The sequence below is a fragment of the Spea bombifrons genome, chromosome 4, assembly GCF_027358695.1.
Source record: "Spea bombifrons isolate aSpeBom1 chromosome 4, aSpeBom1.2.pri, whole genome shotgun sequence".
NCBI classification, from domain to species: domain Eukaryota; kingdom Metazoa; phylum Chordata; class Amphibia; order Anura; family Pelobatidae; genus Spea; species Spea bombifrons.
Genome location: NC_071090.1, coordinates 9,307,083 through 9,332,469, shown reverse-complemented (window position 1 = coordinate 9,332,469; position 25,387 = coordinate 9,307,083). Strand labels below are relative to the sequence as shown.

Here is a 25,387-nt window from a genome sequence, read left to right as displayed (position 1 = left end):
GCAGAATTTCATTATGTTGCCTGTGAGATGTTTTGGGTTCATTTTAAGAGCTGGAAGAAGGGGGGGGGGCAAAAATATATCTCTATAGTCATATTTTGTAATTAGCTTCATAAGAATAACATGTTCAAAAGCACTAATTAGCTCATCGATTTTCAGCTGAATGTGATGACAAGCACAGGTCAGGGAAGGATACAGCCAAAAAGTTAGCTCCAGTGCGGAATTCCAGCAAATCGACCAAGAAGCCCAAGCAAGATGCCAAACAGAAAGCTTCTCCTGGCCAGGCTGCGGGATCCATTCTCTCTCAAGTCATCAACAGAGGGAGGTATCAACAAGTAGGGGACACAGTAACTGTGAAGGCTGGTCAGCCATTGGATCTACGCTGTAAAGGGACATCTGTCCGCTGGAATTACCCATACTACTTGCAAGAAGATGATGAGGGCCGGCTCAGGTAATGATAAATATGTCTAGCTTTACAGGACTATGTGTTAACCTAATAACGCTGATCTCATAGCACAATCTGGCTCTTGGAGAGTTCACAAAATGATCAGGGGATTGGGGCAGAGGAGAAATATCTCCATTTCAGATGTTCCAATTAATAGAATTCTGTAAAGAAGCCACATTTTCCTCTCATTTATTTACAGTGTTCCCACAGATTATATATTAGTGTTCATCATCATATTCATACATATTAAACAAGATATGATAGTGCTAATATTTAAAACATTAGCTGAACAATGAGTTGAGGGCAAAAAAGCTTTTTTTATTGCATAACTAATATTGAATAATATTAAATAATTATTCAATATGATTAAATTCAGACTGATTTCAGTGTTTAGCATTTATATGTCACATTGCTATTAACTGTGCATACTTTGCTGGAAAGTGACGCAAACATTTTGAGATTGAGATGTTTAAAAACATTTATTTAATTAAGTTTTAATTGTATTATTTTTTTGATCATTATTATTATTATTATCATGTATTTTTCACTTTTTATATTTTTATCTTTTTTATGCTTTTTGCACCACCCTAACCATAATTAAGAAGTGTAACGCAACAAGAGAATCTCTTGCTATCTTTGCTCTCTTGTGTCTAGAGGGAAGCCAACCAGACCCCTCTGATGAGGCCTATGAATGCTGTAAAGGACGTCTGGGGTTGTTGTCTCATATTTTACTTCTAGACTGCCGCTGGGGCCGGATCCGACTGATATGTTGATTGAGATTCTTCCTCTGTAATGGCACATTAGAACCTGGCATGCTCCTAAGGGGGATGCGCCGTTAGACGGTCAATGAAGCAGCTGTCCGTTCTTGGTGAAATTTGTTTTGTATGATAATATATTTAAAATACAAAATAGCAATATGTATGTGATTTAAAGTTTTTGTGCACATAGGAACAGGCATGTCTGACCTAATAAAATGTGTTCTGCATTATCCCGAGAGCCATTCAATGTTCTAGCTCTGCCATCTAGTGGGCACTATTGGGTAGTAAATATGTCGCCTGAAACTTCCCGGTCTGGTTTGCTAGTATTTCATTTAGCAAAGCACCAAAATACCCCACTTAGTTGTACAATGGGCAGACAAGGGTGAGGTTTAATACTCTACACAGAATATACTATAAACAACAGAGAACACTTTTTATGTTCATGGGACAACAATCCATTGCCCCCTTGCCCCACCCTCCCGTTAACTAATATACACATTAGCACGCACAGTCACACTAACACAAACTCATTTAAAAAAACCCACAATCACTCTAATACAATCACACACACTTACACATACACACTCGCTCACTTACAAATGCACACTAACACACATACCCACTCTAACACACTCATACACTAACACACTCGCCCTAACACACATACACATTTACTCTGTATGTAATATATGATCAAGTATGTGTGATTGAGTGAATGAATATTTGCGAATGAGTATCTGTAAACAAGTAAATGAATGATTGAATGAGTATTTGTTAATGAATATCGGTGAATGAATACTTGTGAATGAGTACCTGTGAGTGATGGAATGAATGAGTTTGTGTGTGTGATAGCATGGGCGTGTAAGTGGGGGGGCAAAGATGGCACACGCAAGCTGTTGTGAGGCAAGCGTGGAACATGGAGGCTGTTTGAGGGCAAGCATGGCACAGGGGGGCTGTTTGGGGCAAAGGTGGCAATCTGGCATCCAATCTGGGTGCTAGGCAGGTGCTGTGGATGCTATCTGGGTGCTAGGGCTGCCCTTTGGGGTGTGTGGCCTGTGATCTATGTCTGCAATTTAGGTTTTGCATGCATTGTTTATTTGATCTGTACCTTCAGTGCTGAGTTTGCTTGTGATTTTTCAGTTGATCTATACCTGCAAGGCTGGGTATTGTTTAGTTGCTCTGTACTTACAATGCTATGTTTCATGTGTTATTTATTAATACTTGCAAATACAGGGTTTGTATGTCTTATTCATTTGATCTATATCTGCAATCCTGTGTTTCCATCTGTTTATTTGATCTATACCTGAATTACACGAGAGAGAAAAAAAAGTATGGTACAGTGAAGGCGGGGACAGAAAAACTCTGGGGTGATGACAGGGAAGGGGCACCACGGTGGTGGACCGCACAGGGGCCTTAACAACTAAAGCCAGCCCTGGTATCAAGCCACTCGCCGGTCCTGCACCATTCATTTTTTTATGTAATCTAAATAGTATTGTGCTCATCCCCTATCCTGCACGTGTGGTGTGAGGACATCTCATGCAGGGTCACAATAGGGTGTTTTGCCTCTTTTATGGTTTTCCATATTCAGCTGAGAATCTCATTGTCAATCTTGAGGGAAGTTAAGGTATTGTTAAGTATTTTAATTAGTTAGTCAGTTGGTTCTGATCCATTTTCTTCTGCTTTGACATCTACCTTCACAGTAGAACTGGCTACGGTGCTTTAATATATTATGTCATATTGGACGTGTGTCACATCACTTATCATTAAGTCATGCTGGCCATATTCATACTTTTGTTCTTTCAGTGCAAGTTGGGCATCAGATGCTACCATATATCTTCTCGCTGGATATTGAACAAACTCAGCCCTGTCAAAATGTTTTAATTGCAGAATCAAACATTTTGGTCGATATAGCCAGCTTCTGCTTATGAATTCCACTGGTGCGGATACTGGCGAGTACAGCTGTGGGGGCTACCAGTGTGAGGGAGATGGTTGCCATGATGGCGTGGAGAAGACAGGCAAAACATTTGTATTTGTAACAGGTGAGTTACCAAGGAAACAAGAATAACCAAAGTCCACTTCCGACATTATTGATTAAAAAACCTTTACCCATTGCATAACTACGATGAGGAAATCCAAGACCAAACTATGATCGCAAGACTTTCCAGAATACTTAGGGTAACCCTCTTAATACACAAACACACTAAAAACATAAGATAAAATGCCTGGTAGTTGGTTCATAGATGGCAGGTATGAGGAGTAAAAATAGGTAGAGCGTTTGAAGAAATGGATGGTACAAACATTAAGATCTGTGTGGTGGCAATTATTAAGATGTTTCTTAGAAGATGCCAAAAAAGGTGAGGGACACAACAGTGCAACTTGCTTTTATTATGAAATCATTGTGTACCATTCTACAAATTATTGGTTGCATCCATAGTACTGGATACAATAAATGGTACAACGCAGGAAACCCTTGGCCTTAAAGTTGGACATTCCTGATATAGTGTGTCGAAAACTTTTTTTTTTCTTTGCAGATCCCCAGGAACTCTTTGTACCAACAGAAGACTATTACGTCATTGTTCAGATGCGCACAAGACAGCCAGCAGTGCTACCCTGCCAGGTGACCAACCCTCTCGCCAAGGTGACATTACACCGAGAGTTCCCACCTGAGCAGATACCCATCGACGGGGCAAAGATTGCTTTTGACATCAAGAAAGGATTTGTTATTTACAAGCCTGATCCGTCTCTCGCTGGTTCTCTGTACTGTATTGCAGAGTCGGGCAACCTTCGCCAGATGTCCACCAAATACATGCTGATATACGTACATTGTAAGAACTCTTTTTCTTTGACAATCTCTGGACTTGTTTAAGTTGATGTTATATGCACTATGTGAAGTAATGTATTTATGAGGCTTTCTGTCCTAAGCATGACCAATGACAGTGTCTCCTGGAGCCCTACCATTCCAAATGGGTCCTTCACACTGAGGGCATCTGCTCATACCTCTGCAATATAAATGAGTTGATTTCAGAGGAGATGTTTTGAACCAACTAGTTGAGTGCTGTAGTGCTCTAAAGAGGCTAATTAGACAAACCAGGACCTGCCCCCCCAAACCAGTAACCCTAGGGCAACTACAAAATACAACACTGACCATTTACTCATCTAATGGCTCATGGCACTCTGGATTGTGATTAGAAAAATCTCATCAACTAACTGCATTTAGAGTGTAATATATTGCCCCAAACAGCCTTGCCAGTGATGCATGCATATTAAAGCCCTTTGTAAGTACTGACTTACCTTCAGTAGGAAAGTACCACTTACCTACTGAAGATACTGCAGATACACTTACCAAAGGTTGTCCAAGTTTTAGCTGCTAGAAGCAGCTTATTAAATAAGAGTACTGAATTCCATTACTGAGTATGCAAGATGCAAAACACATTAATTTAGACGTTAGTTAAGGTGAAAACTTTGCTTTAAAGTGAGTCTACAGAACCTGGTTTGCCAGAAAATGATTCATGTTTTGATCCTTGTTGGTCAATGTAATTATTCTCATATTTAATTGTTACCAGGTCCTGTTTAAGTGATGGATTTTGCATTAATAATTCTGTTAATTATTGGCCATTTTGAGCAACGTAGATCCTTAAATATGTTACCTATTTATAGCTGAACTATGTGCCGTTCTGCTGACATCCAATTAATGAAAAAACAAATCAAAAGAATTTACACATTTTATTAAGTTTGGTGGACAACATATAATAAGCAGGTCCAAAAATCAAATTATACACAAACAGGTATTTTCTGTTTTGATAGCATCCGAGTGTCCTGGAAACCTGCCTTTAACCACCGTGCTAATCTCTTCGCGAGAGATGTTCATTGTGATTGATACACAACACTCCTTGTTTACAGTATCCGTGTACACGCATATTACATCTCACGCAATTGTTTGAACAGCCACCTCTGAAAAGGATCTATTTGCATAGTGGGTCACCACCAAGTTCTGCTTGACAATCCACTTGAGTTGGGCTTTATGTTATCTGCAAACAATGAACACTCTGCATGAGCTCAGGCCAGCACTAGCTTTAGGCAATATGCCCCTTTTGTACTCATTGTAGCAAATCCGTCTGTTTTCCCAACGTGTCACAGTCCTAAACACAAAATAAACATATGTAATGGTGTTTAGAGTTTACAATAACAAATATAGACATATACCTGTTCCATGCATGCGTAAAACCACTCACTTTATTAACATCTACCACTTCTACTGAGCTGCTCCTCCACTTACCTGCCACCATTTCAGTAAAGTAAAAATGTATCTTAACGGCCGGTTCTCAGGAACAGTATTATTATTCATCCCCATTAACTGTTCCTTCACCGTTACAAAGGCAGGCAGTCTTTAATCGGATAATGTCGGTGGCACAGGCTGCCACCTACTGCAGCTTCCAGAAGGTTAACTAGATACCTCTGAACAATTGCACTGTGCTTCATCATAACACTTAGCCGATATTATATTTACCTCTCATGTTGTTTCAGACCCATCATCACCCCCTAAGCCTTCCATAGAAGCATCAAGGAGCTCAGTGAGAGCTGGAGAAAATTTTATTGTCACCTGCACTGTTTTAGGGGACCTGGAGATTAGCGTGGACTTTACCTGGAAGTATCCAGGGCAGCAGGTATGAATCTTTATTTTGTGTGGATGAGGGTATTCTGATAACCACTATTAAGCTTAAGGCTTTGTGGAGGCCCTATTATTAAGTTTCCAAGAGGCACCAAAGACTTCCACAAGCCACACCAAATTTGATTTACTGTCTAGTCAAAAAGATGGTGCTAGTAGAATTGATGACATCAGTCAAACTTTTACGTAAGTTTAATGGGTCACTTAATGACCCCAGGCAAGCCTTAATTCTGCAGTACTTCTCCTTGGGTTTGGATCTGTCCATGCGTCATGGAGGCCATTCAAGGTGCAGCAACACCCATATTTTTAGGCTCCCAGCAGAACCTGTCATATAGAATTACACTACTACAATTGGGGAGGCTAGGTGTCTCCCGGATTGAAACTAATGCAGATCTGTCATGTTTGCCAATCCTATTCTATCCACTAAGCAGTGGTACTTTTTTGGGTGGCCACTCAATGTGATGCCCAGGCAATCAATGTTAGATGCCACTTTATGGCTATTATAAATGCCTGTACAGATATCTGCAGTATAACTGGGTTGGTTTCATGAGGGATCTTTGAGAACTGCTGTATACTAAGGAGGCCAACATCCCAGTAGGGCAATCAGATCCTACTATACTGGCCCAGGGTCTGCCGTCTCCTGGACCTGCTGCTCTAGGCCTATTCAGCCTAGGCCAGCATATAAGGCTGACACTAACTAAACCTATTTAACTTTGTATATTAAAGTAAAAAATGGATGTGGCTGTATTAGCTCAAGTCTTTAGATGATGAATTTTATTGGGTATTAATATATATAAAGATGTAAAGCTACTTAAGCTTTTGGGACAGTAGAGGTCCTTTTTTTCTAAAGAGAACACGGATGCCTTTCTGTGAAATAAAGGTTCTGATACTCATGGGTCATCATACTTCATGTAAAGATTTCCTGTTAAACCACCAGATAATAGCTGAAACACTTCTGTGACACACAATTTGTATACATCAGGAAGCAGTCTAGTTTCTATGGTAATAATAGGTTATTAAGGTTTGGTACAAAAATATATGTCTTTTATTGTCCAACAGATGGGAAGGCCTCCTTACGTACGAGAGAATACAGATCAGGTAAGAAGAGGAGGTCAACTCATGCAGGAATCAAAGAGTGTCCTGTATGTGGATGGGGCTAGACCGGTGGATGATGGGACCTACACTTGCACAGCCCAAAATTTGCAGGGCAGCACAACTGTGACCACCAACGTTGCCATCCTCCCAGCTGGAACTACTGCTCGAGCAAGACGTCATGGTTAACCCAAACTACACACCCAACATGTCTTCAGACATTTTCTGAATTGTGATGCACTTCATATGTGCCTGCTTTTCAACCAAAAAGACAAGATGGCAAGTTCAATATTTGCACAAATGTTGATATTTCTTGGACTCCAAAAGAGGATGCACGTACCAAATGTTGGTTTTGTAGCCAGTAGGCATGCAAGTCAGAGGATCGCACTTAAACTTTTCAGTTTTGCCATCCAGCTTAATGAAATCTTCTTGGGTCATCCTGAGATGTTTGACGTGAGTTTCTCTCACGTGTTAATGATGCTTATAAACTGGAAAATCTTCATGAAACCTTGTTGAATGCTTTATTGCCTCTCTTAAGTGCTGGTCAGGAAAGTAACGAGAAAAATAATGGAGGAATGATGTGATTCCAGTTCCAAGAGGTCACGTAGCTGTGCGCCATCTTCGTTGTGGTCTAGCTTGGTGCAAACCTAGCTGCATCTTCATTAGCTGTTTCTATATCTTGTTTCTTTTTGTCGTTGTGAACATGGTGATTGAGAAATCCAAAGTAGGACATCTATTAGCGAATCTTCTATAGAAAGGATTTATCTCATTAGCGGTTCAGTTTTCACAGATTTCTTAGGTTCGATCATGACTGATTTTGGATTTGAACAAAGTCCCCTAATATGTGTGATGGCAGACAGGGGGGCAAAAAGGCGCAGCTGCCATGGGCCCAGGCCTACCAGTTTATAGCTCTCATACCCTGAAGGTCTGCACAGACCTGTCCACAAGTGTCCTTCACGGCTTCACCACCTGTTGGTGCAGATGCAATGATAATACCAGCACACTGTGATACACAAGTAGAGATGGATTTGGGTGAAGATGTCTGAGGAAGTGTTTGTGAAGATGTGCCGGCACCTGCGCAGGCCACCACCTTAAAATCAAATACAGGGGCGGCTCAAAGCGGGAAGCTTTCCTTTGGAATGGGGTACCAAGTCGGCCCTGGTGGTAGAAGAGAAACAATCAGCATAGGCCTCTAAAAATGTTTGTGTGTGAGCAGATTCATACAATAACAGGTTTGTTACTTATCAAGGCCAGCGTGATCTGAGGATACACAGCTTTTCTGTATCTTCGGATTATTTGATGTACAGAGGACTGTTTATTAAGACATTTTAGCAGTAAAACTGGAACAAAAACAGCCATGTAGAACAAATACATTATTCATTTAACCTAAAAATATTTTTATATAATTTTTGATTTTAAAGATTGTGTTTGGCTAAATTTGCCACGGTTTGGCGTTTTAGAAAAGACTCTCTTTTCATCGGGACGCTTTGCCAGGAAAAATTATGCAAGAAAGATTTAAAAAGTAGACCAGCGTCTACTCCTCATGTTTCACTTAAAGTTCCAATGCCTATAACACATTTTTTTCTTGGGATTATGCCATTAAACATTTACATTTTGTAGGAATTGGGAGCTGTGGTGTATGTACTATTTGCTCATACTGTTTGGAAGATACGGTAAATCTTATCCATCTCAAATCTGGGTTATTCTGAAATATCCTACGATCATAATATGTATCAAAGACACCCAAACTGGTGTTTGGCTTCTGCCATTCAATTTGTGTAACCTGATTATCATCTTTAACCCCTTAATGACAAAGCCCGTACATGTATGGGCTCCAAATTCATTGTTTTCAATGGGATTAGGGACCGCCCATTGTCCTTAAGGGGTTAAAAAAATAAAATTATTAGATTATTGTTGTACTTTTTTTATTGTGAATTTACTAAACCCATATGAGTCACATTAGTTATAAATCTTCCCAGGGCCTGACTGTCAATCACATGGCGGCCTTGGCACTTTAAGTCCAGTGGCCGCCTGATAACATAGGTTCGCCCAACAGGCATGTCCAGTAGTTGGCTGCATGCTGTTGGAGCAGCAGATATCATGAGTATGGCCGCTGACGGCCTGCGGCACACTGGGCATTTGCCTGGTGTGCTAGATGGCCAGCCCAGGGCGACGTCTCACACACAGTAGGGCAAAAGTTTACATGTGCTGGTCAGCAATATGTGATAATTCCTGGACAAAATGGCTGATGTGGTCACTCTATGGTAGAGTAAGCTAAACGATGTTTTTGGTACATGGGTGGGATTTGTAGACTGAAAGGCTGAATTCATTTTTTGTTGCATTGTGTTTTTTATATGTCTCCCCGTTAAATCATGTAATCACCCTGTAGTTTAGGTTATCAGGCTGGAGATCATCTTGGTTGAGGCAAGGTTTTGGAGTCTGGTAGCCATCTTGGTTGAGGAAAGGTTCTCATTTTCTATAAGGGTTTCCTATAGGTCCACTGGGACTAATGTTAATATTATAACATATATAATATATATCTAAAAACATTGTAATTAATTGTTTCTGTGCGGCCGATGTATTATCTTATGATGATGTCATATGAAATGTATACACAAGCTACTGTTTTTCTTCTAAACTAAAAAACTGTGTTTCTGATAAATGACTTTACGGAAATACTTTATGCAAACTGTTTTTAATTTCTTCTTGATTTTTCCATATAAAGGTTTAATGCGGAGTGTGTATGCATGCGTTTGTCTTCATACATTTGTCTCTTTGAAGTTTCTCTCCCACACCACTGAGGTATGACAACTGCTCACTTTTATCAGTTCCTCTTGTGGATTAGAGCGTCAGGATAAAAATAACTCTTTCCACTGAAATCCTTTTCCTGCTCTGATCTTCCAATGCCCTTGGCGACTGGGCTATCCTTGTGTCTCCGGCCACCGGTGCAGACGGCCTTTCACTTTTCACCATGAGAAATTCCAGTGGAAAAAATGGAACATGTCTCTTGGGTGACATATAGACAAAGACCGGATATAGTAACTGGTGTAAAGGGTTGAATGGTGCCCTTCTGTTATTTGACCTTGAAGGTACCTTCATCCAACCTCCTATGGGTTTTATAATAATATTTTTATATTATTATTATTTTATTAGTAGTAGTATTTTTTATTATTTAAATATATAAATAATATAATTAAGGATGTTATTTAATGAATAAATATAGTGCAGAATGGAAATACCTTAAAACCAAGAGAACAAATATGGATATAAGTCACTTACTGTATAGATCTGATATAGAAGGTGTGGCCCTGCACCTGCTTTTGGACTGCAACTCTAAACATCCTCAGCTACCCACTAGGAAATGCTACTCATAATGCATAGTAAATAGGCTTCCATCCTCTCAAAGGCTGACTGAGCCAACCAGCTATGATTAGCAAAATGGGAGAGATAATAAGCCAATATCGCAGGTCACACGAATAAGGTGGCCGTCTTATACACATATTGCTTTGTTATAATCTGTAAAAGTTATTACGCACCAGTTATTTCATTTGTAGCACTTTAATATCTAATATTTTGGAAAAAAGTGAAAAACATTTTAATCTAATCACGAGTGACTTTATAGTGAATAAAACCCAGTCGGGTGATAAAATATGAAAAAGTTCACGATTGTTTATATTCTGTACTAAAAGAAATGTGCCGGTCCGGTGCCAGTCTGTGATAGTACGTGGCTTGGAAACTATGAAAGGGCATATTATGATATTATAGTATTATAAAATAATCACCTTTACTATTTTAGCTTAATCGGGGAAAAGCATTCACAAAACAAGTCATGCCAGTGTTTCTGGTGTTGCAGTCGGGATGGTCAGCAATCACTTGGGAAGAGATCCAACCTGTTGAGTTGCTCCAAGCAGTCGGGCAATAGTCATTTTGCAATGGGGGTGTATAAAACATATCAACTGGTGGGATGTATATAGGGAAACAAGTATTTATTTATTCGGCACACATACTGCAGGGCAGCACGTTCCACACGCTGATCAGCAGCATGTATACTGTATGCGTATCCTCCTGCGATCATCCTACTCGACACTGCCAATGTAACACTTTCATACACAAATACACCGTTATAAACTTTATTCCTAGTACTGCTGAATGTGAGGACCCTTCCCAGATAGAATTCTTTCATTATATCAGATTAAAGAATATTTAAAACATCTTTGGTTAATGCAGCCATCTGGTCGCCCTAAACTTAGCATGGCGAAATATGTATCTGTCCCTTTAAAATTAGGAATGTGAAACGCGTTATTAGATGACCTTATTGTGTTGATTTTTTTTATATACATGAAGTTTGTAATTGTGCAGCTATGAGCATAAACAGTAATAAAAAAACTAATTTATATATATATATACACATACACTATACATATATATAATGTACAGTATATATACATACATTATATATATACTTTACATTATATATATAATGATACTCTTGAAAGCTCATTAGTCTCATTAGCTCATTAATTAAATAGTATTGCATTTTTTTAATTACCATATATATATATATGTGTGTGTGCGTGTGTCTTCATACCTATACTTTTTTATCTAAGTACATTAGACGCATCATTCATAGTGCTGTTAACCCTTTATCAGAAGGCCTTTTTAATCAAGTCACATGATGCTCATACTTGCAAGTGCCACTTAAACGTCATGCGACGCTGCTCCTGTGTTGTTGTTTTTTTCATGCGATTAAACATTCAAAAGGAAGAAAAACAAATCACTGATCATGTGGAACGAGGCCTTTAAATCCAGCTGACCTTTGAATAAAACGTACTTTGTCCTAGAAGCGTAATTACCATGGTGCTTTTATTCTGACGGTTGCAGTTTGTGTCTGAACGTAACGTGGCCGTGGCTGCTGTAACTTTGTGTCGAAGCCAGGATGTTAAAAGCCGAGCATTGAAACAGATATGGTTATGATACAAATCAGTAACCACAACACTACCTCCTGCCCATTCGTTCACATGGGAGGAAGCCCTTCCTAGTAATACACACACCGACCGTATTTACCCTAATATAAGAGCACACCAAAGTCAATAGCATTGAACAATTGAACCCATCCATTTATTTTAAGCTAACATACCTTTCACGGAAGGACTGTCTCTTTGTATTTAAAAATATTTTTATTTGTTTTAAAGCAGAGCTAGGAGACCGCTTCCACAAACACTTGTATTTTCTGAACTCGTAAATAAATATTTCTCGGTTTGCTGCACAAGAATAAATCTCTGGTTGATGGGTTTTCAGTGCCTGGTTCTCTATATTTAGGTGATGGACGGAAGCATTAAAGCGGCGATATACAAGTTAGTTGCCATAGGTTCCACTGTTTTGAGATTTACCTGCGGTAACAGCAGACCACTGTTCTAAAGAGCTTACATTCTAATGGGGTGCATTGCACATTAAGAACTATAATAAGTACAATATTAGCATGGAAATATTTACATTTATAGTTGATGCTGTAGGGCAGGGACACATTAAATAGCCTGACACCAGGCCGTCTGGCACACAGGGCAAATGCCCAAAAGGCCGCCGGCCAACATTCTGCAGCGTGCGGCCAGTGGCTGGATACATCCACTATGTGAAAAAAAAACATGCCCGGGGTTCGGTCCCCACTGATTTATATGTGGACTGAAAAAAAGTAATGGAAAAATACTTCAGGAGGAGCAAAAAGTTGACGCCTAAAATGTGTTGTATTGTGTGACATTACGAGACGTCATGTGACCTCACATATCACAGTGCCCATGTATACATCTGTGAAAACTCCACAATTTCCCCCATGGGTATTTCCATAGGTCGCGTTGCAACGCTTTCTGTTCAGTCTTCGGAGATGAGTGAATTTTTGCTTTTTCTTGGGTTTTTCTTTTCAAAATGGCGCAACCAAATGATGCGTCCAATGTACCGGAAAATAATTATGAAAAATACCTCTTACCGACCTAGACAGGAGGCAGTGCACCATGGGTATTTTTCTAAGAATACTTTACAAGGATTAGGCCTGACCTAAGCTAACTTTATTATTTTGTCTTTCAAAATAAACATGGGAGGTTATTTTGAACAGAAATACTCCGCCTCGGGAAATGTATAAAGAATATTCTTTATGGGCGCTTAGCCACATATGTTAATTCTGTAGATGGAGCAAAAAGCCTGAACAACTATGTACAAACTGCACATTTATTTTGGACTGTTGTCAAAAAGGGTCCATGTCTGGGGGACCATTTGGAGCGATAAGCTGGTGGCAGGCAGTATGGCAAGCCTGACCGGACCGCATACCCGGAGAGGGATCATGGACTAAATCACTGCTTGTCTGAGACTCCTAGAAATCTGGATCAGATGTCCCCTGTTACTGAGGACCATAAAAAGAGATGGATCCTACAGAGCAGAAGTGGTGTTACAGCAGCATCGTAGCATTCATTTCTAAGGGGAACATACCGCATGTTATCTTTGTTGGCCTGGCAGTGATCTTAATCAAGGATTCTTTTAGAAAACCCTGAGCGGATCTGTCAAACCATGCCTTTGTGACGTGTGTAATTGTACGTACATAGTGTTAAAGTCCCTGTGATGTACTCAAAGTGACATTTTGCAGATTTCATATGGGTAGGAACCAAGACTATGAAAGTTACAAGAACCCGAGTAAAGCGAATGCTTTTGGTTCTGACATCTTCCCACACCATCATAAAATGCCTGTCTTCCACCAACTTCCATTGCCTCTCTCCACCATTATCGTAGATACATAGTTAGTGATGGCCAGCAATGTATTCCGCTCTAGACCGACTAGGCCTACAGTGGCAGGTCCACAGGCAAAACCCAAGAGTAAATGGTGGCACCAAAGGGGGCAGCTGAGGACACTGTCCTGGGTCTAGAGTAGTGCTTGGGGTACATATTCTACTGGGGATGGCAGAAAAGAACCAACTGGTCCATCTAGTCTGCATTTTTTTTTAATCACTTTTTATACACAGCCCGAGCTTTCTTCTTTTGCTTTTTCTGTATTAGAAACCCACAAAAGGTCAATAAAACGAGAATTGTGGACAAGTTTTGGTAAGGTGGAAAACAATTGCTTTAAATAAACAATTCAGCCATCACATGTACTTTAATGCATATAGTAGCTGTGTGGTTCCTTTAAATTTTCATGTTGTTCCTTTTTTTAAATGCATGGGGGGTCCTGAAGAATCCCCCTATATGCATTTGCTCCTTTACCCTCCCCCCATGAAAATGCTGTGCAGGAGATATGTTCAGCTGAACACATCTCCTTGCACTTTATACACTTACCACCAGTCAGCTCCAGCTCTGGCCTTGGGATCACTGAGGGTGAAGAATAGTCGGACCATGGAATAGGAGGTAGCTGCTTCAGCAGGGCTGCAGCTTCTGTGTCAAGTAAGTGTTCAAATGTTTTTCTTGTTTTCTAAACTGCATTCCTCTATAGTGGAGGTGGCAAGGACAGTAAACCGTCCCTTCTACTGTACATTATACAGTACTAACCTGCTTGTTTATGTTGGGGCTGGCCCTTCATAATGCATTATAAAATAGGCGATGATTAAGTGTCATATAACCACTGCGACCGAGCCATGCAAAGTATGTGAGCCCCAAGCGCATTCTCTACCAGGCTCTAAATTTAAAGCAGATATGGGGTTACTTTGACATGTAGGACATGCCCCCCCCCCTTTTCTTGCCTGATTTAAAACCATGCTTTTGGACTAGACACATGCAGCTGTCTTGGTGTGCTGCTATTCTGGTAATTACGGCCACAATGGGTCTCTATTGCCTAAAGTTCAGCGCAGGCAGCAGGTTTAGTTAGTGTGTGTGAGGGGTGTGTGTGTGTAGGAGGCTGAGGCAAGCAGCCTGCCAGAGAGTGAAGGGGGGGAGAGATGTGAACCTTACTACAGTGGTGGCTGCAGACACTAATTTGGGGGACAGTTATGGGCTGCAAAGCCAGCAGATTATGTTGCCTACGAGCCAGGAACAAGGTAAAGTTACTGATGAAGGCTTTCAGACTCTTCCGCCTGCTTTTTGTCTAAACAGAGGTAGGGCACCAACTTCTGCTTAACCTGTTGAATCTTTTTTTTTTTCTGGAAGAAAAATGAGTTAAGAGCGTTCAAGTCCAAGTTCAACTTTTGATCAAAAGTAACTGTCCACCAACATTACTTAACGGGAATGGATATTCTGATATATATATATATATTAACTTTGTCTATTCTCCCTAAGGAATGTGTAACTTTTTGTTTATATTGTAAATTGCAATAATTTTGTTACAATGTTTTATTTTGTCGATGGCATATATCGTCGTGATGCTTTAATAGTGTAGGAATGGAATGAAAGACCAGTTAGTTCATATGAGCTTGCAATCTAAATCAAAGTACTAGATTATAGTACAGAGGAAAGGATTGTTTTGATGGAGGGGGTTAAAGGATATGACCGTCTGTGCCTTTAACTTACGCTCAGTGGCCCAGTCTTTTAATGAGCCCAGCTGGCCCTCCCAGGGTAGGTGACACGGGAGGCAATTAACATATTCAGGTGACTGATCAATAGAGGGTAATATTTCTTCTGGGTTTGGGGGTAGACAGGTCTAAGTTTTGGATGAGGTTTGAAAAGATGTGCTTCCGGGAACACTTTGCTCCACAGATCTCAGCACATCGCTAAGCTCTGCGTTAGTACAAACAATTGTCTAATTTTGTATCATATCTGCCAAGTGTCCCTATTTTAAGAAGGATAGTCTCTCTTTAGGACACATATCCCTCCATTGATATCTCACGGCATTCTACAGCCCTAAAACCCTGAATAATGTTTATATCAACAGCAGATTTATTTATTATATTGTATGATCAGAGTCGCACATCATGTCTTTATAAAGACCTATCCCTAGCCACACCCCTAACCACACCCCTAAAACAATAGTACCCCACAATTGGCCATTTGAAATGCTGGTTGATACATATTATAGTGCATTGTATTTTTGCTGAATAACAGGTTTTCAAGTATAATAACATATTGTTTTATTATGGTCACAGCCTGATGGGAATTGGCCATACAACGTATTTTAACTTTGTTTACGTCCTTCTAAGAGAGCATTGTGTATTTTTTGGATGTATGGGGTTTATGTATAACATGTGAGAATCGTCCAACATTTGAAAAGTGGTCTTATCATCAAAATCAGTCTTATTATTTTTTTTACATTTTCACCAGCATCTGTATATTTACATAAGCACGATAGTTTTGTTCATTTACCGTATTAAATTATTGTAAACTGAATTTAAACCAAAATGCTCTTTATCCTATGAGATCTGTTCACCAAATAAGATTAGAGGGTAAGGTGGAAAAAATTGCTTTAAATAGACACTCCTTTTTCGAAAAGCTAGATCGAGGTGCAGACGTTGGAACTGATTGGTTTCCTTGGATTGACATTTAAAAGATAGGATAGTCTGTGTGGCATACTTAACTTAAGGTCAGTCTTGTAATGATCTGTCTTAAAATACTGGTGGTCCTGCCTTGATCTGTACTGGAGCAAGTTCTGGTACCCAGCCGCCCATCTTAGGTGGACAGAACGAACGCAAATAACATATCCTGATAAGAGATAGGGTGTGTATATATGACTTCTAAAAAGTTTCCATCTTTAAATCTTGAATGAACTTAAACCAGTGTTTTCTGATGCAATGTGGAAGCTGAACTTGTGGGCTTTCTATATGGTTGCCAAGACTTTTGGCCTGTCTGGCGGTGAAGATGTTAACGTTGTTGGGTTACACACAGGCACAATGCACCTCGTGTGCCGTCTCTCTCCTTGACTGCTCCAGGCATTTACACATTAAACGCTCTTATTACCAGGCAGCGCACATCTCGTAAACAGAGCTCCCTCTAACATTACAAATGGGGTTGGCATGAGCCAGGAATTTGTTTTTTTCAGCGCTGCGGATCATGCATTCCTTCTAGGGATCTGTCTGAGCTTATAGAGATTTTAGGAGGAGACCTCCATAGTCCTGGGAAGGAGGGTTACCAAAGTTTAAAGGAAAGCTAGAGCTGAAAGAAGCTTCTCCTAAATGAAAGAATATCCACAACTAGAAAGACTAGGAGAACCCTGTTATAAGCATGTTAAAGTCATCTCATGGAAAATGGTATATTTAGGTTAAACTCTCAGATCATTAAAACTCGCAGGTATGAAAATATGGCATTCAGCTGACAATTTGTGTTTTTAAAGAAAATATTAAATGATGCAGGAGATCATTCCTTCCATCTCTGGCTTGATTCCCATGTGCTTAACAGGGCCAGCTAAAATTGCCTCTGGCATGGATCTGGTTAGGTCCCTCGTAGATTGACAATATAGGCTTGGTCTGGTGGATCAGCCATGATAGTGGATACAGCTTTGATTTGTAAATGTGTTTCCTCAGCTGTAAGACTCAATGGGCCACCATTACAGTACCTGAACTATAGCTGTCCAAAACAGGGTTCTGGAGATTTCTTTTTTATCTCCAGCTGTTTTAGGTGTTCTGAAGGCAATAGAACCTTACTGTCTGACTATACCGGGAATAGTAGTTGTTACACTTTGACTCCCTTAATTTTTTGTAAACAATGGCTTCTAAAGAGCTGTGGAAGATGGTAACTTAACAACACTTGGATGGCTACCTGTGTACTATGAATGGATATTCCATGTGGACAAGTAATATATTGAAACACTTTCACTTTAGCTTATACAGTCACCCGATATATATAATCTGTTGCGTAGTCCTGTATCAAGAATCAAATCAATGCATGTTCACCCAAGTAAGACAGTTGGCTAAAAGCATCTTTAGAGATGTTGGCTGATCGTTGTGGTAGTTTTTTTTTTTTTTTCTTTTTTTTTAATTGGAGACTGCTAAATTAATGTATTGGCTCTGTATTAAAATCGGTGCCCATCTATGGGATGCTTTTCTTGTTTAAGTAATTAAAGTGGATCTGGTAAGCCTTTTTTCCTGATACATATATGCTGCTCATTTTAATGTGGAGACACCATGGTTTATTTATGGTTATGGTTACGGGGGGGGGGCTGGTAGAGGCTACATCTGTATCTAATTAAGAGCCCTGTTAACTGTATTATACACTGTAAATGCTTTGGGAATGTGTAATTATATACAGCAACAATTATTCATTTGGCTTGGCCTCTGTAGAACAATGCAAACCATTGACTGATAAATTACGCATAACTCTCATTCACACAAATATTTCCATTCCCCTGCTCCCCAGGGTAACTCTTGAAATGGCAAAGAGGCAAGTATATATAGTTGTTTGGGTTTTTTTTTTTACAAAGAGTTGCTTATCTCTGTGGCACTAAATGGGTTAATCTGTGTAATTGTTCTGAATGATTTCAGAGGATGTTGTGGGATGGAATGGAAACTTGGGACAAAACTGAATTGTTTTAGTGTTGTTTTTTTCTTTTTTTGAATCCACTTTTGTTTGGCCGTGTTTCTAGACACCATTGCCATAACTTGTGCGTCTGCACATAGAATATTAAGGTTAGCATTCAATTTAGAAGTGCCAGGTATCAAACTTCTTAATGGGTCATGATGCAGCCTCTGGGTTTGGGTGGGGGGAATGGTGTCTTTGTCTTGTTCTGCTCATTCACTTGCTGGTTTCACAATTCCCCATAAATTCTTATATAGATTTACCTCCAGTGGCTGAGTTCACCTTGAAAGCAAGATGTGATCTGTCTGTGTTATACATCCCAACAGTCCTGGGTAGCTTGCCCAAAATGTCCCATTTTGTGGGCTTTGGATCATTGACTAGATGGGGAGATCCTCTGGGCTATTATTGTAGGTAACCTCCATTGCAAACTCCTACATTGCCTCCTCACAACATATTGAAGCTGAGCCCCACAAGGTAGATCTTCCAAGGAGAGTGGTGGCCCTGCCCCTGCCCCTTCTGGCACCAGTCCCATCCCTCCCTACCTTTTGCTGCCCTGTCAACACAGGTGTCCAAATTGTGACACCTAAAATGTGGCCAGAGAGCCGGTCAGATCACTGAAAATTAAAACTGTTGTCAAGACTAAAGTTTCTGAGTTTTCCTGGCACGTCCATGCTGAAGGAAGCCAGGAATGCTGAACCGTAATTTGGCTGTGTGCTTCTCCTGGTTTTACCACCAATTGTTGTCTATCCCAGGAGATATTGAGATGTGAGATAATTAAGGAGACTATGACCTGCAACAGATCCCTGGAGCCCTCCCTCGTGTAGCTCGATGATGCCGGTGGGCAGGGGCTGATGTCATCAGTTAATGGTGCTGACATAGTCAGTAGGTGGAGCTGATGACGTCAGTGAGCGAGGCCGGTGATGTTGCGGATGGGCTATCCCCAACCTCTTTATATTTCTGTTGGGGTGGGAGGGGGAAATGGCCATGGGGGCAGTGGGGCATGTCTAAATTATTTTAGACATGACGCGGAGAAGCAGTGTTTTACCCAGAGTCTCTGGGTGAGACCTGTAGAGTTTCCAGGTATGAACACCTCCCAACCTGTTTGTGTACATGTGGTGCAACTACACAAAATCTGTAGTGACATAAGAGAAAATCACTTTCTCTATAGAATGTGTCTGTTCAAAAAATAGTAATGTAATTGGTTCAAATCTGGAAGCCATGTGACCCCATCCAGTGTCATCGGAGGTTTTTTTCTCATTTTCACCATATGTTTGTTAAACCATGATTCCCCTTTTCTATGTGTACCATATGTACCCCCACAAATGATGTTTTGTCCAGTAAAAGAATGGCCTTCTTTTAAAAGCTTAGAAATGTAAAAAATCATTTATTAGTGCTAATATGTAACATTCTACATTCTAACATAATATGTAACATTCTACATGGTAGGTGCCACTGCTCAACAATGTCCCAATTGATGTTCAGAACTATCCCCTGAGGGCCACATCAGTTTTTTAATTTATTTCGAAGGCTTATGTGTAGTGGGGTTTGCTGGGTCTCCTCCATCGGTGACCTTCCAATGTGTGTCAGCATTGAAACCTACCAGAGGGAAATGCCTGATGACAAGTAATTGTTAACAATTGGTGTTGTAATTTAGTGTTCTCATGTTGTGGTTTGGCTGCAACTATCACCAGTAGCCTTATTGTCTGCCAAGAATGATGGGGTTTGTGCCTTGCCAGATGGAGCTATAGACTATGCAGTCCGTTGACCAACGTCTCAAGGGATAGTTTTGTGTGTATTGGCTTTTCCAGTTTCTAGACTTTTTTTTTGTTATCAGACACATTATTTAACATTCTGCTTCTTCCTTCTAGAAACAACGAAAAGAAAAACGGAAGGAGACCTCTCAAGAGCTGAATGATCCAACTGGTGAGAGGATACATGACCGTTCTCTAAATATAATCATGGTGTGATCCTCCATTACTACTGCACTCCATACCACAAATTCCAGCTATTGATGAAATTAGTAAAGCAGCCGACGAAGTTGTAGAGATTATTTTGGCAGGCAGTTCACTCCCAGACTTTTTTTTAGTTGCTGAAAGAAGTAACGTGTAGCAACTGTATTCAGACTCTTTAAAACCGTGTCAGCGTTTTGCCGTGCACTAAAACAGATTTGGATTCCATACATCAAATACTTCTCCTGGCTGTACAGTGAGGCTGGACGTATTTAGGGGGTCTATTCACTATGATCTGAGTCGGCTCGAGTTAAGCAAAACCCAAAGCAGTATATGCACTAAGGGGAGGGTTTAAAGGAGGGTTGTGGTTTTAATTCCCTTTAGTTTACTTGCCAAATTCGCCATGTGAAGAGCCAACCCAAGTGAACTTCTGCTGCAGGATGAGCTTGGCCGGCCCTGTATAGTGCATAGATCAACGAATTAAGGTCTTGTTACGCTTTAGATAATGCGTTGTGTAGGGCCAGCTCATCCAGTGGTGGTATGTGGTCATACATGGGGCTTTGCCAAGTTGAAAGCAAATATGGCAGACCTTAAATGGAATTATTTTCCATCTAGTTTGGGATTATTTTCCTAAAACACAGAACAAAAGTAGATAATTTAAAAAAAGGTTTGGGACTAAGTTTAGCTTTGATAAGTGAAGCTTAGCTTTAATGGCTCAAATTCTTAGCCTTCTAAGTATAGTGCCTATCATAATAGATACAACACGTTGCTTACTCGATCGACTCCTTAGGTGTTCCTATGAAAAGCAAAAAATCTACCCTGTTAAGTATTGTTACACCATACTACAAAGGGTGTTTTTGCTTTCTTTCTGGCCATTATATAGGCGGGGGCTTATTGAATTTTCCCTATTCAATCCATTCCAGTTCTTCTCAATATGCATTGGATACCTTGTTGCATCTTACTTGCCCATGAGCCAAAATCTGTGGGTAGCCAAATTGTTCAACCTGACAATTACCCGTATACCCCACTCATAGACACATCAGTTTTAGGGGCTCTTAAATCCATTAATTTAATATAAGAGGTTTACCAATTCTAGATTTGCAGTACGTTTTAATTTCACTTTCAATATTGAAAGGTTCAAAGAGACTGTTGTGGTTGGTAAATGTTACATTGGCTAATGTTATGTTATAGAAAGACTTAATTAAAGGCGTGTGGAAACCTTTTTTAAACTTTTTTTGTTTCTATTGCTTTATTATCTACTCAGATAATTTCCATGGCCTTAATGACTTGCTCCAGAAAATCGCTCACCATGAGCAGGAGATTAAAGAGATCCTTCAGAAACACCAGGAGGAGAAGCGATCCATGGCAGAGGTCCACAAGACCGAGATGGAGGCTCAAAAACAAGAGTTGCTGGAACAGGTCTGGTGTGAACACTATCCAGAAATCCCTTGAGCGTTTTGATTTATCGCCTCCACGTTTAGAGAGAGGCGATAAATCTTTTGATCCATTGAGTCACTGGCTCGTTGTTAACCCTGCATCTTTGAAGTTGTGTTCTTCACAAAAAGGCAAATACCCTACCCCATAACTAACTGCTAACATATGAGAACTGCTATAAAGTCCAAGGTGTGCAATGATCAGTAGGTGTTATTCTGTTTCTTATAATATATTCTCTGTTCATATACCTTTAAACTTTGATGCTATCAACTATAATATTTCTGAGGCTGCTGTTCCAGCTCTGTTGGAGAGTCATTACTCAATGAGTAAATTCAAACATTCACACGTACCTCCTGGATGAGTTTACAACTGGATCCGTTTCACAATTTTTAAAATTAAAATTCTTAAAAAAAAAAAAAAAAAAAGACAGAAATAAAAAGAAACAAAGCAGACAGCCAATCAGATAACTGAGATTAAGGCACTTTAGGAAGTAAGATGTTCTAAGTACAAGCGCGACGCTTTTATATCCATAGTCCTGCTTAAAGATCCTCGTGTAATAAAGAAGCATTTAGTTTGGCAGATCCCTTTTCAAGTCTATAGAGAAGTTTTCTTCTATTCCTTATTGAGATTTATATCATTTTAGTAACGAAAAAGGGTTTAAGGCATTTTCCTATTTTCTGCTATTTTCGTGTTATTAAACATATAGAGAAAAGAATAAAAATACAAACCTGCTAAGGTTTATTTGCTTAACATACTAGAGAGTACAATTATTATAGTTAACTACTATGTGGTTAGTTGTCTCTAGAGTAAGTTAAAAAAAAATAAAAAAATAAAAAGTAGAATAAATAATTACCAATTTCTAATTTTTAGTATTATACAGTAATACTAAATATGAGAAATCAACTTTTTTTTATTCTACTTTTGTTGCAAATTATGTTTTATATGTTTTGTATTACATAATTTAAAAAAAAAACATATACTTTCAAATGGTATGTGTCCATTATTGGATGGCGTGCATGTTTGTATAAAATCCATCTGATATGTTCTGTTTGGATTTCTTCCCGAAATCGAACATTGTCTTTCCAAAGCAATTACCCAAATAAAATATTTGCATGTAGATAGTCATATTGTTTAACAAAACCGTTTAAACGGTTACCTTAATCTGAACTTTCACGTCCGTTCAAGGACAGCAGGGAATACGTGGATAATACAGGTATGTTGCGTTCCGCTGTCACGTATAGAATGGATTAAGTATGACAAGGTGTATTGAATCTGATGAAATGCGAGGCTATAGTGTGTACGGCCGAAAGTTTAAAATAGCAAAAGATCAAAGACTGCCTTTCATCGCTTGATCTTACATGCGCAAACAGGGCTTTGAAAGCATTCCTATCCCATTCTACATAATAAGTTAGAAAACCATGTCTGTTCCTGAATTGTGTCCTCGGCCAGAATTACACTTGTGTGATCCCAAATCGGGATTAAGAAAGAAAGGGGTCCCATGTGGATCTCATAGTATAATGGGCATATTGGATGTTTTCAACATATTCTGCGTTTCAGGTGCGGAGAGATAGAGATGCTGACGTAGAAAAGCGCCTTTCCGAGCAGGCCTCGGCAATGAAAAAAGAACTGGACGCGAAGTTTGCAGGTAAAAAGTTAAACGAGCAAGTCAACCAGCATTATTTATGTAAAAAAAAAAAAAAAAGCAGATCTTGTCATAGACACCGTTTGTGTTTATTATCAAAAAGTTGGAAATTAATGCTGCAGTCCCTATGATATATGCAAGTTGGGCGGCTGCCAAGGGCCTTAAGCTAGTAGGGGCACCACCATCATCCCTTGTCCTGACTGGTGCCATTGGCCACCAGCTCACAATAACCTTCTGTTTTGTTGCCTATTTAACACGACATATGGCAACCTAAATTTTATTGGTCATACTGGAACCTAAATTTAAAAAGCTATGAAGTAAACCGCTAACCGTGAAGAAGAGGCTAGATAAATGCTGGAATTCCAGACCCCCCCCCCGATGTAGATGACTGTAAATGTTCGTGTAACTTATTTTTATTACAGATATTTGTGATAGTAATAATACTTCTTTTCGACGTAAATGTTGGTATTATCATCAAACTGGGCGTATGGGGTATATTGACATTGGTTTTATTTGACATAATTTGAACTGTATTTTCTCCCCTCCCCAGAGCTGCAGGCAGCTTATGAACAGGAAAATCTTTTACTGAAAGAGAACTATGAAGAAATAACCACTTCCCTTCAGGTCTGTTCTCCACCCCCCACCCCCCCATTTCTCACAACGTCATTGACGATATATTGTTTATAGCCGGGGGAATGGGGAATAGTACACAGAAGGTAAAAGTGCCATCCAGATCTCAAAGTCATTCATCTCCGGGAGATCAGAATGTTTAGTACATGTTCTACGACCCAAAAATATGATAATGTGGTTTATCTTATTTATCTTTTGTAAAGTTGCATAACACGAAAAGTTTGGTTAAACCCCCCCCCCCACCAGTTACACCCATGCATTTTTTTTTAAATAGATGTTAAAAATAGTTAAATAGTTAAAAATAGACTCTCTTTCTTGTAATTGTATTGTCTGAAATTATTTATTTTACATTATAATGAATATATGGAAATCTAAAATCGTTTATATAGAATGTTAGAAGCCATCCCCCCAATGTCCTTCATGGACAGCACACTACATAGAAGGCTTAAGGGACAGCTGATAAGAGGCCTTCTTGACAAACTTTAAACCATGGCCTGCTCACCTGCTGGAAGAAGTCATCTCTTGTATATTATATACGTTTATTGGCCGAAAAGAGGGGGATGGGGCTTGATGAAGAAAGGAAAATAAGTTATGAAGGCTAGGATGGAAAAGGAAGTGAGCTTGAATGGTAAGAAGACATGGATATGGGTAAACAACCTACTCACTGTGATCCATAGCTAATCAGAATGAAACGAGAGCAGATTGTAAGAGTGGAAGCATGGTTTATATGCCAAGAAGGATAATAGTAGGATGCATGATGGAGGTGTGAAAAAGTATAAAAGATGGGGCAGACTGAGCTAGAAAACTGACTTTTTAGTAAAAGAGACAGTGATCAGAGTCGGGGCCAGGCTGAGAAAGAAAAGAAGCCCTGGCACTTTGGGGCTATTGGATCCTAAATAATGTACCTTCGGCAGCAAGTATGTAAAAGATATTCGTTGTGTCCAACTCGCTGCCACACATCTGTGATGTCAGGGGCAAAAAGGTAAAGGTAGATAAAGGTTTGCCCAGTTCGCCTGATAGACAGTCTGGGACTGACTATAGTGAATGGAGAAAGGGGCATGATGTAGGTAAAGTTAAATCCAGGGCTGGCACTACCTATAGGTAAGGTAGGTGCTGGCATAGTGCTCAGATCTACGTGGGGGCGCCTCCTCTGAGGGTAGTCAAGTCCTCTGCAGAAGAGGAGCCCCAGGTAGATCTGCTAAAGGAGCAGGGCCGGTTGGGGAGATCATGGTTCTCCCTCCAACTGGCCCTCAATAAAAGGAGTGCGGAGTCTGTCTGGTCGTGTTAGTTTGAGTATCCGCATACATTTTGTGTGGGTGTCTGGGTGCACTAGTTTGTGTGCATGTGTGTTAGTGTCCAGGT

General features: G+C 39.8%; 2 protein-coding genes across 2 annotated transcripts in view; both read left to right on the top strand.

Annotated features, from left to right (window-relative positions):
- Positions 1 to 257: 257 nt before the first annotated feature.
- Positions 258 to 7,147, top strand: LOC128490351 (platelet-derived growth factor receptor-like protein; the record flags this gene model as incomplete). The annotated part of the gene is made up of 5 exons (XM_053462201.1): positions 258 to 448; positions 3,088 to 3,239; positions 3,732 to 4,025; positions 5,725 to 5,864; positions 6,926 to 7,147. Coding segments are annotated over 5 exons (999 nt in total), but the record flags the coding sequence as incomplete, so codon positions are not given.
- A 7,626-nt stretch (positions 7,148 to 14,773) lies between these two features.
- The window catches only part of CCDC69 (coiled-coil domain containing 69), a 16,222-nt gene continuing 5,608 nt past the window's right edge, over positions 14,774 to 25,387 (top strand). The window contains exons 1-5 of the mRNA XM_053463484.1: positions 14,774 to 14,967; positions 20,239 to 20,293; positions 21,584 to 21,738; positions 23,311 to 23,398; positions 23,946 to 24,019. Of these exons, the coding sequence (XP_053319459.1) occupies positions 14,920 to 14,967; positions 20,239 to 20,293; positions 21,584 to 21,738; positions 23,311 to 23,398; positions 23,946 to 24,019 (420 nt within the window). The 5' untranslated portion in view covers positions 14,774 to 14,919. The remainder of the gene's footprint in view (positions 14,968 to 20,238; positions 20,294 to 21,583; positions 21,739 to 23,310; positions 23,399 to 23,945; positions 24,020 to 25,387) is intronic.